The sequence below is a fragment of the Bufo bufo genome, chromosome 2, assembly GCF_905171765.1.
Source record: "Bufo bufo chromosome 2, aBufBuf1.1, whole genome shotgun sequence".
In the NCBI taxonomy this organism is placed as follows: Eukaryota; Metazoa; Chordata; class Amphibia; order Anura; family Bufonidae; genus Bufo; species Bufo bufo.
In genome coordinates, this window is record NC_053390.1 from 104092749 (window position 1) to 104106737 (window position 13989).

At 45.0% G+C, this 13989-nt stretch overlaps 1 protein-coding gene across 1 annotated transcript in view; it reads left to right on the forward strand.

Moving 5' to 3' along the window:
* The first annotated feature begins 794 nt into the window (after window positions 1-794).
* Window positions 795-13989, forward strand: part of CDK7 (cyclin dependent kinase 7) — a 46652-nt gene continuing 33457 nt past the window's right edge. Inside the window, exons 1-2 of the mRNA XM_040421372.1 lie at window positions 795-936; window positions 11827-11886. Coding sequence (XP_040277306.1) covers window positions 853-936; window positions 11827-11886 — 144 coding nt within the window. The 5' untranslated portion in view covers window positions 795-852. The remainder of the gene's footprint in view (window positions 937-11826; window positions 11887-13989) is intronic.

The following is a 13989-nucleotide window of genomic DNA, read 5'->3' on the forward strand; positions in this document are numbered from 1 at the left end:
AAATACATCACTCCCCCTGCCTTCAGCCCCTCCAGCATACAGTCCCATGTAAAATATGTCATTCTTCCCTGCCTTCAGCCCCTCCTGCATATAGTCCCATGTAAAATACATTACTTCCCCGGCCTTTAGCCCCTCCAGCATACAGTCCCATGTAAGATACATCACTACCCCCTGCCTTCAGCCCCTCCAGCATACAGTCCCATGTAAAATATGTCATTCTCTCCTGCCTTCAGTCCCTCCAGCATACAGTCCCATGTAAAATACATCACTCCCCCTGCCTTTAGCCCCTCCACCATGCAGTCCCATGTAAGATACATCACTGCCCCCTGCCTTCAGCCCCTCCAGCATACAGTCCCATGTAAAATACATCACTTCCCCTGCCTTTAGCCCCTCCACCATGCAGTCCCATGTAAGATACATCACTGCCCCCTGCCTTCAGCCCCTCCAGCATACAGTCCCATGTAAAATACATCACTTCCCCTGCCTTTAGCCCCTCCACCATGCAGTCCCATGTAAGATACATCACTGCCCCCTGCCTTCAGCCCCTCCAGCATACAGTCCCATGTAAAATACATCACTTCCCCTGCCTTTAGCCCCTCCACCATGCAGTCCCATGTAAGATACATCACTGCCCCTCTAGCAGTAGAAGGATTACTCCTCCTCCCTTCAGCCCCTGTACACATAACAGTCAGCATTGTCCTCCACACAGGACCTGCAGCCTCTGCTCCTCTCACCGACAACGTGCTGAGCCCCCGCCCCCTGGATGACGAGACTCCGCCTCTTCCTATGACATCATACCTGCCAGGAGCGACTCCATTCTAGTCACTACCGTGGAGCCGGTAACCCGGGGTAATGGAGGATCTAGGGGCCGGAGGTATAGAGGTGCGCTCCCGGGCTAAGCAGTATGAGAAGCTGGAGTTCTTAGGGGAGGGACAGGTGAGTGAGAAGCCTCTGGGCCCGTAACGTACTCTGTCATGTTGGTGCATATGGGAAGTGGACCGGCTACATAGACCATTGTATTCTGGTATCTGTAGTTCTACAGCTGTGCTCGTCCCTATGGTGATAGTGTGACCGCCTGCACTAGCCGGCAATGTCTTTCATAGTTCTAGAGTTACAGTTTATCTTGGTTGCTATGGTTACGGTCATTATGGTTGGGGTTAGTTTCTATTGACCTTCCCACGTGACCACCGCTGAGGTCAGTTGGACACCGTCCCCCAGATGTTATCATGTGGGTGACAGTAAGGCCTTGTTCACACGTCCGTTATTTCCATCAGTTAGGCCTCTTGCACACGGCCGTTGCCCCGCCGTGGCCGTATCGCGGCCTGTATACGGCAGGTCCGCATGCATTCCGCATCACGGATGCAGAGCCATTCACTTGAATGGGTCCGCAAATCCGGAGATGCGGTGCGGAATAGAACCCCACGGAAGCACTACGGCGTGCCTCCGTGGGGTTCCGTTTGCAAAAACCGCAGCTGGCCCACGGCCGGTGCCCGTGCATTGCGGACCACAATTTGCGGTACGCAGCACGGTCGTGTGCAAGAGGCCTTAGGCTCCATTCACACGTCCGTGGTGTGTTGCAGACCCGCAAATTGCGGATCCGCAACACACCCGCCCGGCACCCCTATAGAAATGCCTATTCTTGTCCGCAAGCTGCGGACAAGAATAGGACATGTTCTATCTTTTGCGGAGCTGCGGACCTGAAGATCGGGGCCGCGCTCCGCAAATGCGGATGCGGACAGCACACTGTGTGCTGTCCGCATCCATTCTGTCCCCATAGAAAATTAATGGGTCCGCACCCGCTCCGTAAAATTGCGGAATGAATGCGGACCCATTTGCGGACGTGTGAATGGAGCCTTATTGTGAGCTAAAACCAGGTGCAGATCTCTCTGTAGCCTCCACTCCTGGCTTTGGCTCACAAAAACTGATGGAAATAAACTGCTTGCTGTAATGGAACAGGGATTTTGGGTCAAACTACATGCTGTGATGACACTGAGATTTACAGTATAAAACTGCTTGCTGTATTGAAACTCTTGGGCCGTGTCTCTTTTGCGGTCTGCAAACCACATATTTTTTATTTTTTTGCAGACCCTTTGACTTCAGTGGATCCAGGGTCCTCATTTTGTGGACGAGTAGAAGGCCTTTTCTGTCTTTTGTGGAACTGACATGCGGACAGACGGCCTCTGTGCTTCCCACGTCTGTATGTCCATTCCACGTGGACATGAATCACAGTAATATTCCTGATATTGGGCGTTGATGGTGTTTTCCCTGTTTTCCAAAAATTATTAACCTTTGGGGATGCAACCAAACGGAGCAGAATGCATTCTGGTGCTCGCCATGCCGTTCAGTTCAGTTTTGTCTCCATTGACAATGAATGGGGACAAAACTGAAGCGTATTCCTCCGGTTTTGAGATCCGTCATAGGAAAAGCGCTGATGTGAAAGTAGCCTAAGGGCTCTTTCACACGAGCGGTTGCCATGAGGGTAATCCGCTGCGTGAATGACAGCCAAGCCCCGTTCCGGACACCAGAGACACGGAGCACTAACATGATTGATAATGCTCCGTGCCTCTCTGATCTTTTTACTACAAAATCACAGAGAGATAAAGTTGTCACCGTGATTTTGTAGTAAAAAGGTCACAGAGAGGCACGGAGCGTTATCAATCATGTTAGTGCTCCGTGTCTCTGGTGTCCGGAACGGGGCTTGGCTGTCATTCACGCAGCGGATTACCCTCATGGCATCCGCTCGTGTGAAAGAGCCCTAAGAGGGCTTTACTTGCAATAGTGCTGAGTTCACTATAATGCCAGTTATAATCATTTTTTTTTTTAAGCAATCTTAGGCTACTTTCAACACTAGCGCTTTGACTGGATCCGACAGGGCTCAGCAAAAACGCTTCCGTTACTGATAATACGACCGTCTGCATTCGTTATGAACGGATCCGGTTGTATTATCTTTAACATTGCCAAGACGGATCCGTCAGGAACTCCATTGAAAGTCAGTAGGGGGACAGATTTGTTTTCTATTGTGTCAGAGAAAATGGATCCGTCCCCATTGACTTGCATTGTGGGTCATGACGGATCCGTCTTGCTGCGGTTTGCTCTACGGTATAAGAACGTAACAGAATGCATTTTGGAGCATTCCGTACTGTTCAGTTACATTGTGTCCCCATTGACAATGAATGGGGATAAAACGGAAGCTTTTTTTTTTTTTTTTTACGGTATTGAGCCCCTATGACGAATCTCAATACCGGAAAATATTAACGCTAGTGTGAAAGTAGCCTTAACCCCTTAAGGTCTTATGACGTACCGGCATGTTGTCCTGGTACTTAAGGACACATGACCCGATGGCATGGAAGGCAGCGCGATGCCTAAGGATGCCCCCTGGATCTCACAGGCCGGAAGCTGTATGAGTAATACACACAGTATTACTCAAACAGCCAATGCATTCCAATACAGAAGTATTGGAATGCATTGTAAAGGATTAGACCCCCAAAAGTTCAAGTCCCAGAGTGGGACAAAAAAATAAAGTGAAAAAAAAGTTGAAAAAATTAAGTTTTCCCCCCAAAAAATTAAGTTTCAAGTAAAAATAAACAAAAACGTCATTTTCCCCAAATAAAGTAAAAGAAAATTGGTAAAAAGTATGTATATTAGGTATCGCCGAGTCCGTATCGACCGGCTCTATAAACATTTCACATGACCTAACCCCTCAGATGAACACCATAAAAAAAAAAACTGTGCTAAATAAACAATTTTTTTTTTGTCACCTTACATGACAAAAAGTACAACAGCAAGCGATCAAAAAGGCGTTTGCCCACCAAAATAGTACCAATCTAACCGTCACCTCATCCCGCAAAAAATTTGCCCCTACCTGAGACAATCGCCTAAAAAATAAAAAAAATATGGCTCAGAATATGGAGACCCCAAAACATCTTTTTTTTTTTTTTTTTTTTTTTGTTTGTTTTAAAAAAGCTGTTATTGTGTAAAACTTGCACAAATAAAAAAATAAGTAGACATATTAGGTATTGCCGCGTCCGTATCGACCGGCTCTATAAAAATATCACATGACCTAACCCCTCAGGTGAATACCGTAAAAAAATAAAAACGGTGTAAAAAATGCCATTTTTCATCACCTTACATCACAAAAAGTGTAATAGCAAACGATCAAAAAGTCACACGCACCCCAAAATAGTGCCAATAAAACCGTCATCTCATTCCGCAAAAATCATACCCTACCCAAGGTAATCGCCCAAAAACTGAAAAAACTATGGCTCTCAGAATATGGAAACACTAAAACATGATTTGTTTTGTTTCAAAAAAGAAATCATTGTGTAAAACTTACATAAATAAAAAAAAGTACACATATTAGGTATCGCCGCATCCGTGACAACCTGGTCTATAAAAATATCACATGATCTAACCTGTCAGATGAATGTTGTTAATTCTATTAATGTGTAGAGTGAATCTAAATCGCACATCCTCATCCCTATGCTTCTGATATGACCATTGTGTACAAATATCAGCATTTCTTTTGATAAAACATGGCTATACAGCACTGTTATCAATCATTTGCTGTGCACTATAAAGAGGCAATTAGTATACAGTTTGATCAAAGAGCATAGGCCCACTTACCGCGACAAGGTTGCCTCTTGTTTAAGTGGGAACCTACTCTAACCGTGGCGCGGCTCCGTGCGGCGACCACCGCGCCTCCACACCGCTCCAGCAGGCAACGGGCCTATGCTCTTTGATCAAACTGTATACTAATTGCCTCTTTATAGTGCACAGCAAATGATTGATAACAGTGCTGTATAGCCATGTTTTATCAAAAGAAATGCTGATATTTGTACACAATGGTCATATCAGAAGCATAGGGATGAGGATGTGCGATTTAGATTCACTCTACACATTAGGGCTCTTTCACACTTGCGTTGTCCGGATCCAGCATGTACTCCATTTGCCGGAATTACACTCCGGATCCGGAAAAACGCAAGTGTACTGAAAGCATTTGAAGACGGAACCGTCTTCAAAATGCTTTCAGTGTTACTATGGCAGCCAGGACGCTATTAAAGTCCTGGTTGCCATAGTAGTAGTGGGGAGCGGGGAAGCGGTATACTTACAGTTCGTGCGGCTCCCGGGGCGCTCCAGAATGACGTCAGAGCACCCCATGCGCATGGATGACGTGTCCAATGCGATCACATGATCCATGCGCTTGGGGCGCCCTGACATCACTCTGGAGCGCCCCAGGAGCCGCACGGACGGTAAGTATGCTGCTCCCCCGCTCCCCGCTACACTTTACCATGGCTGCCAGGACTTTAGCGTCCCGGCAGCCATGGTAACCATTCAGAAAAAGCTAAATGTCGGCTCCGGCAATGCGCCGAAACGACGTTTAGCTTAAGGCCGGATCCGGATCAATGCCTTTCAATGGGCATTAATTCCGGATCCGGCATTGCTGCAAGTGTTCCGGATTTTTGGCCGGAGCAAAAAGCGCAGCATGCTGCGGTATTTTCTCCGGCCAAAAAACGTTCCGTTCCGGAACTGAAGACATCCTGATGCATCCTGAACGGATTTCACTCCATTCAGAATGCATGGGGATAATCCTGATCAGGATTCTTCCGGCATAGAGCCCCGACGACGGAACTCTATGCCGGAAGACAAGAACGCAAGTGTGAAAGAGCCCTTAATTGAATGTTGTTAATAACAAAACATAAAAACGGTGCCAAAACAGCCATTTCTTGTTACATTGCTTCACAAAAAGTGTAATATAGAGCAACCAAAAATCATATGTACCCTAAACTAGTACCAACAATACTGCCACCCTATCCCGTAGTTTTTAAAATGGGGTCACTTTTTTGGAGTTTCTACTCTAGGGGTGCATCAGGGGGGCTTCAAATGGGACATGGTGTCCAGCAAAATCTGCCTTCCAAAAACCGTATGGCATTCCTTTCCTTCTGCGCCCTGCCGTGTGCCCGTACAGCAGTTTACGACCACATATGGGGTGTTTCTGTAAACTACAGAATCAGGGCCATAAATATTGAGTTTTGTTTGGCTGTTAGTGTTAACCCTTGCTTTGTAACTGGAAAAAAATTATTAAAATGGAAAATCTGCCAAAAAAGTGAAATTTTGAAATTGTATCTCTATTTTCCATTAATTCTTTTGGAACACCTAAAGGATTAACAACGTTGGTAAAATCAGTTTTGAATACCTTGAGGGGTGTAGTTTCTAGAATGGGGTCATTTTTGGGTGGTTTCTATTATGTAAGCCTCGCAAAGTGACTTCAGACCTGAACTGGTCCCTAAAAATTGGGTTTTTGAAAATGTCAGAAAAATTTCAAGATTTGCTTCTAAACTTCTAAGCCTTGTAAAATCCCCAAAAAATAAAATATCATTCCCAAAATGATCCAAACATGAAGTAGACATATGGGGAATGTAAAGTAATAACTATTTTTGGAGGTATTACTATGTATTATAGAAGTAGAGAAATTGAAACTTGGAAATTAGCTTTTTATATTTGGTAAATTTGGTATTTTTTTATTAATAAAATTATTTTTTTTTACTTCATTTTAGCAGTGTCATGAAGTACAATATGTGACGAAAAAATAATCTCAGAATGGCCTGGATAAGTCAAAGTGTTTTAAAGTTATCACCACTTAAAGTGACACTTATGGCCTGGTCCTTAAGATGAAAATGAGCCTGGTCCCTAAACCCTTAAAGGGGTTATCCAGGAATTAAAAAAATGAAAACACTTAAATATTATTTTATAATATATTCACAAATGTCTTTCTTTAGTCATAATGGCTTGTTTTTTCTAGGGAGCAATCATTAGGAGAAATAAAAATGGCCGCAGTCCTGTTAGTACACACACAACCTGTCCTAATCACACAGGAGGACAAGTCACACATGAGCCATAGTGCTGCCTCATCCTCCTCTCTGCTCTGCTTGTCAGGAATCGTGATCCTGAATACAGGTGAATCTCTGTGGGAATGGAGATGAGGGGACATGAGAGGAGGGTGAGGTGTGGATAATGAGCAGCAGCACTTGTATGCAGTCTCCATTACCCCTGTCTGTCCTCTCTGTACTTCATGTCTCCTCATGAACTCCATTCCTACAGAGATTCAGTTAAAGTTCTTATCATCTGTATTCAGGATCATAATCCCTGACAAGTAGGAGAGGAGGATGAGGATGAGGCAGCTCTTAACCTCAGTGCCGTAAAGTAACTTCTCCTCATGTGTGATCAGGTCAGGTTTTGTGTGAACTAATGGGACCAGAGGTCGCGCTATATTTTTTCCGGAAGAGTAAAAATACTCCTCTTACCATTTTTGAGGAGTATTTTTAGGCGAGGAGGAGTACGAAATCTGCAGTAATAGAAATAACTAATACGTAGGCCTACACAATGTTAAGGGCTTGTCCACATCTGCATTGTACGGGGCTCTGTCGCAGATTCTGTCAAAGACTGGACAAAAAAGCCGTACACGCAGAATCCTGAACAAAAACTGAATGGACTCCATAATAGTCAATGGAGTCTGTTCAGTTCTGGTTGGGTCAGGTATGTGTCCGATACAGCACTTGCAGAACAACAGAAATAAATAGTGGTGGTGTGAACGAGCCCTAAGAGGTGGGTATTTATTACTTGTTACGGCAGGCAATTATAGCGAAGTGATAAAGTACCGTTCCATGTAGTGGATCTTCCCCGTACTTAATCACAAGTCAGACAGGTCAGTCATAAAAGGGACGGCTTCCCTGACAGAAAGAGTAGGCTGCAACAGCCCTCTGGTTATACACTGCGTGCAGAATTATTAGGCAAATGAGTATTTTGACCACATCATCCTCTTTATGCATGTTGTCTTACTCCAAGCTGTATAGGCTCGAAAGCCTACTACCAATTAAGCATATTAGGTGATGTGCATCTCTGTAATGAGAAGGGGTGTGGTCTAATGACATCAACACCCTATATTAGGTGTGCATAATTATTAGGCAACTTCCTTTCCTTTGGCAAAATGGGTCAAAAGAAGGACTTGACAGGCTCAGAAAAGTCAAAAATAGTGAGATATCTTGCAGAGGGATGCAGCACTCTTAAAATTGCAAAGCTTCTGAAGCGTGATCATCGAACAATCAAGCGTTTCATTCAAAATAGTCAACAGGGTCGCAAGAAGCGTGTGGAAAAACCAAGGCGCAAAATAACTGCCCATGAACTGAGAAAAGTCAAGCGTGCAGCTGCCAAGATGCCACTTGCCACCAGTTTGGCCATATTTCAGAGCTGCAACATCACTGGAGTGCCCAAAAGCACAAGGTGTGCAATACTCAGAGACATGGCCAAGGTAAGAAAGGCTGAAAGACGACCACCACTGAACAAGACACACAAGCTGAAACGTCAAGACTGGGCCAAGAAATATCTCAAGACTGATTTTTCTAAGGTTTTATGGACTGATGAAATGAGAGTGAGTCTTGATGGGCCAGATGGATGGGCCCGTGGCTAGATTAGTAAAGGGCAGAGAGCTCCAGTCCGACTCAGACGCCAGCAAGGTGGAGGTGGAGTACTGGTTTGGGCTGGTATCATCAAAGATGAGCTTGTGGGGCCTTTTCGGGTGGTACAGGAAGAAGTCTGCATCCTTCAAGAAAAACATGATTTTTTATGCAGGACAATGCTCCATCACACGTGTCCAAGTACTCCACAGCGTGGCTGGCAAGAAAGGGTATAAAAGAAGAAAATCTAATGACATGGCCTCCTTGTTCACCTGATCTGAACCCCATTGAGAACCTGTGGTCCATCATCAAATGTGAGATTTACAAGGAGGGAAAACAGTACACCTCTCTGAACAGTGTCTGGGAGGCTGTGGTTGCTGCTGCACGCAATGTTGATGGTGAACAGATCAAAACACTGACAGAATCCATGTATGGCAGGCTTTTGAGTGTCCTTGCAAAGAAAGGTGGCTATATTGGTCACTGATTTGTTTTTGTTTTGTTTTTGAATGTCAGAAATGTATATTTGTGAATGTTGAGATGTTATATTGGTTTCACTGGTAAAAATAAATAATTGAAATGGGTATATACGGTATTTGTTTTTTGTTAAGTTGCCTAATAATTATGCACAGTAATAGTCACCTGCAAACACAGATATCCCCCTAAAATAGCTAAAACAAACTAAAAACTACTTCCAAAAATATTCAGCTTTGATATTAATGAGTTTTTTGGGTTCATTGAGAACATGGTTGTTGTTCAATAATAAAATTAATCCTCAAAAATACAACTTGCCTAATAATTCTGCACTCCCTGTAGGTGGCATACAGCTGCATGTAGGTCTTTGGGATCTACAGGCAGGGTCCCATTAACGCTGGGAGTCTGGACCCTGTCCTTGTCCGAACCAGCCTAAGTACTTCAGAAAGGCCTGAGAGCCACAGCAGGGCACAGACCTTCCTGCCATTGCCTGCCGCTCACACACCCCACATGTACAGAACAGGGCACCGTCAGAACACCCTCGGAGCATGCACAGGCTGCAGTGCCACAGCTCCTTCTGTGCCCATACACCATGGATGAATACACACACTGTAGAGATGACAGCTGGTGCCCCCCTACCCACAGTGCCTCTCACCACAGGAGAAGAGGCGTTAACTTACTGGGCTCACCCAGAGCAGGAAATCGGCCCAGGTTTTGACTGAGATGGAGCATTACCTTTGTCACTCAGTCGCAGGATGAAAGGCTCGGCACAGTCCGATATTATACAAGTTCACAGCATCCGGTAATCCTCAGAACATTCTTTTGGCGCATTGTCAGTGGCACACATTGTAGAGAAGATACCTGGTGCCCCCCCGCAAGAGAAGAGGAGCTAACTTACTGGGCTCATCCTGAGCAGCAGCTGGGACCGGAGGACGAGCGCTGCTCTAGTTTCTGCGCATGGTGCTCCGACTGTTGTAGAGTGTGGGCAGATGGTGTGCACATATAGATCGCGCGCTGCAGCTTTACAGTAGCGTGCCGGACTAAAATGGTCTGAACAGGCGATATTGCGACCTCTGAATGGGACAGAGGCCATTTTGTTTCCCCCGTGATTGCTCCCCAGACAAAACGAGCCATTATAAATAATGAAAGGTATTTAAGAATATATTTATAATAAAGTAATATTTAAGTATTTTCATTTTCTTAATTCCTGGAGAACCCCTTTAAGGAAAGAAACCCAGAAGATTGCGTTAAAGCAGGGATGCTCAACCTGCAGCCCTCCAGCTGTTGCAAAACTACAACTCCCAGCATTACCGAACAGCTATCAGCCTACAGCAGGGCATGGTGGGAGTTGTAGTTTTACAACAGCTGGAGGGCCGCAGGTTGAGCATCCCTGCTTTCACAGATTTCAGTCATTTTGCAGTTTAAATCGGTACGCGTGCTCCCAGACTGCATTGTGCAGTGTGTGTGTCACAGATATACATTGGAAGGGTTTCTAAGGCAGGGATGGCCAACCTGCGGCTCTCCAGCTGTTGCAAAACTGCAACTCCCAGCATGCCCAGACTGCCTATCGCTATCAGCCTACAGCAGGGGATGGTGGGAGTTGTAGTTTTACAACAGCTGGAGAGCCGCAGGTTGGCCATGCCTGTTCTAAGGCATGTCAGTACTTTTTTGTTTTTATGGCCTCCGTCAGGTGAATGAGGGCCTATAGATGCGTTTCACATATGTGTCGGGAGCTTTCCCAGCCCATACAGCAAATGGCGACTGCAAAGCTTAAAGGGCTTCTGTCACCTGAAGAATGGGTATTAAGCTGGATGACATTAGCGATGTGCTGATGTCAGCTGAACATAACTATATTAGTGCCATCTCACTGCCTGAAGCCTTTATTGAGAAAAAACGGCAGCGCTGCTCTCCTCCCGCTGGCCGTGTCTGCAGTGTAAATCTCAGTACTGAACGGCGCAGTGAGGAAGCCAGCAGCCGCCGAGCGTCTTTCCCTCACTGCGCCGAATACTGAACGGCGTGAGATTTACACTGCAGACACGGCCGGCGGGAGGAGAGCAGCGCTGCCTGGCCCTGTCAATCAAGAGAAGAAGGGCGCGAAAAGAGGTGGGCAAACGGAGCCTCTAGGAGCAGGTTCAACGCCCCCCCCCCCCCCCCCACCCTGCTCCGAGAGGCTAATTAGCATATTATAAAAGTTAGTTTTTCTCAATAAAGGCTTCAGGCAGTGAGATGGCTCTAATATAATTATGTTCAGCTGACATTAGCACATGGCTTATGTCAGCCAGCCTAATACCCATTTTTCAGGTGACAGAAACCCTTAAAGGCCATGTACACCATTGGCAATTTTTTATAATTACATTTTACTCATTTTGAGCTTAAAAAAACATTTTTTAAATTGGTCTTTATGAAAATGATGAGCAGTTTTCCCTGCACAGCTTTGAGTTTATCTACTAGCAGGATCTGTATTTTCCCTCTGCTGACGGGCTCCTGATCTCTGACCTTATAAACGCTCATTATAGCTCAGTTCTTACCTTACAGATTAGAATGTGGCTTAATTAAGTGTTTATGACCTCGTAGTAAATTAGAGATGAGGGTTATTAAATGACTGGCTCTATATTTTTAATAAAGACCAATAGAAAAAAATGATTTTGGGCCAAAAATTATTAACATGCAATCATAAAAAATAAAAAAAAAATGTCCCCGGAGGTGTAGATAGCCTTTAATGGCTTTCATATCTGCAGCATGTCCCGGTGTGTGGATGGGACTCTGTAAACCCCATGCACTGCCCTTTTGTCTCGGTGGCTCATACTTGGTTATGTCTCCTTTGAGATCCTTTCACGGGTCCATGCAGTCCAGACTAATGAACGCTGGATACATAAAATTATCTGTTCTGTATGCTTTCTTCTAGTTTGCCACTGTCTACAAAGCGAGGGACAAGAACACTGATAGGATAGTGGCAATTAAAAAGGTACGTCACCCGCTATGTCTCCTGTAGGGCTTTGTCGTTTTTTTTTTTTTTTTTCTGTAGTTTTCCAATGTATGTAAAGTGATGCACCTTTGCACATGGTCTTAAAGGGGTATTCCCGTCTGGGACATTGATCCATATCGTTAGGATATGCCATCAATGTCAGGTGCAAGTCACACCTCTAGAACCTGCCTCTATCTCCAGAAAAGGGCCCCTGAAGTGAAGGACGGCACACCACGCATGAGTGGCATGCTCTCCATTCCTTGCTATGGAAGTTCCGAAAATGGCTGCGCGAGCGTGCTTGACAGTTTTTTTTTTTTTTTGTTTGTTTTTTTGTTTGTTTTTTAGAAGTCCCAGAGAGGTGAATGCGCAGCTGCCCCCAATATTTACTTTGGGGCCCTGTTTTGGTGTTCTGGTCCCAGATGGGCCAAGCCCCTTTAATTAAAAATTTCTATTAAAAATCATTTTGGGTCTTCAGCTCCTATACGGACGTATATGTTTCCATGGTAACGGACAACAAAGGAGGAGATTTATCGAACTGGTGTAAAGTAGAACTGGCTTAGTTGCCCATAGCAACCAATCAGCTTCCACCTTTCATTTTTCACAGCTCCTTTGGAAAATGAAAGGTGGAATCTGATTTGTTGCTCTGGGCAACTAAGCCAGTTCTACTTTCTGCTAATTTTAAAGAAATGCAGATTAGAAAAGATTAGGATAAGACTCCACAGACTTGGACGGAGATGCATAGATTTTTATACGACACTTCTGATATGTATCTTCATACAATCCCCGTAACTGACTAGATCCGTAGCGTAAATGCTGCGGATTCTGACCCTGAATTGTGGGCTATAATGTGACCATTTACAGCCGAAGCAAAGTGGATGAGATTTATAAAAAAGAAGTCATCCGCGTCCGGTGGAGAGCATCCTCAGCGACATCCATACGTAACGTGGCACGCGGGTCTAGGTTTGCAGATGTCTCCCCGCAGATTTCACCTTTTGCAATGCAGACTGAAATCTGCAAAATCTGCCAGATTTGGTGCGGATTTCTGAGAGACAGGCCTCCTTCCCGTGAGCGTATAGAAACCCGTCAGTATTCTGGCTCTGTAATACGCTCACATCCCTGATGATATGGCATCAGTATTGCTTCCGGATTTGCATGCGTAGTCTTTCCTCCCTGCGTTTTTGATGCTCTCCCATAGGCCTCCTGCACACAAACGTATTATTTTTTTTTTTTGTTTACGTTCTAATTTTTGCGTACCGTATACGGAACCATTCATTTCAATGGATCCGCAAAAAAAACGGAAGGTACTCCGTATGCCTTCCATTTCCGTATTTCCGTTCAAACATAGGACATGTTCTATTATTGCCCGCAAATCACATTCCGTGGCTCCATTCAAGTCAATGGGTCCGCAAAAAAAACGGAATGCATCCATATGTCTTCCGTATCCGTTCTGTTTTTGCAGAACCATCTATTGAATTTTATGCCCAGCCCAGTTTTTAAATGTACTTACAGCTGAGGCTACTTTCACACTGGCGATTTGGTCTCCGTTTCTCAGATCCGTTCAGGGCTCTCACCAGCGGTCCAAAACGGATCAGTTTTGCCCTAATGCATTCTGAATGGAAAAGGATCCGCTCAGAATGCATCAGTTTGCCTCCATACCGCTTTGGAGGCGGACACCAAAATGCTGCTTGCAGCGTTTCGGTGTCCGTCTGACGAAATGGAGACAAACGGATCCGTCCCCATTGACTTGTATTGTGTGCCAGGAAGTATACGTTTTCACTGACACAATCTGGCACGATAGAAAATGGATCCGTCCTCCATTGACTTTCAACGGATCTGCACAAAACGCAAGTGTATGTTTCCGTTTGCAATCCACAAAAAAACGGATCACAAACGGAAGCCAAACAGAAAAATGGAACGGCAAAACGGAATGGAAACGGAAACAAAAAACTGAAGAACGGATCCGTTAAAAACGGACCACAAAATACTGAAAAAGCCATATGGTCGTGTTCAGGAGGTCATAGACTGTAATGTGTGTATTTGGAACCCAAAACTCGGACATGCTGCGGATTTCAAGTACTGACGGAAATGATACGCCAATGTGAC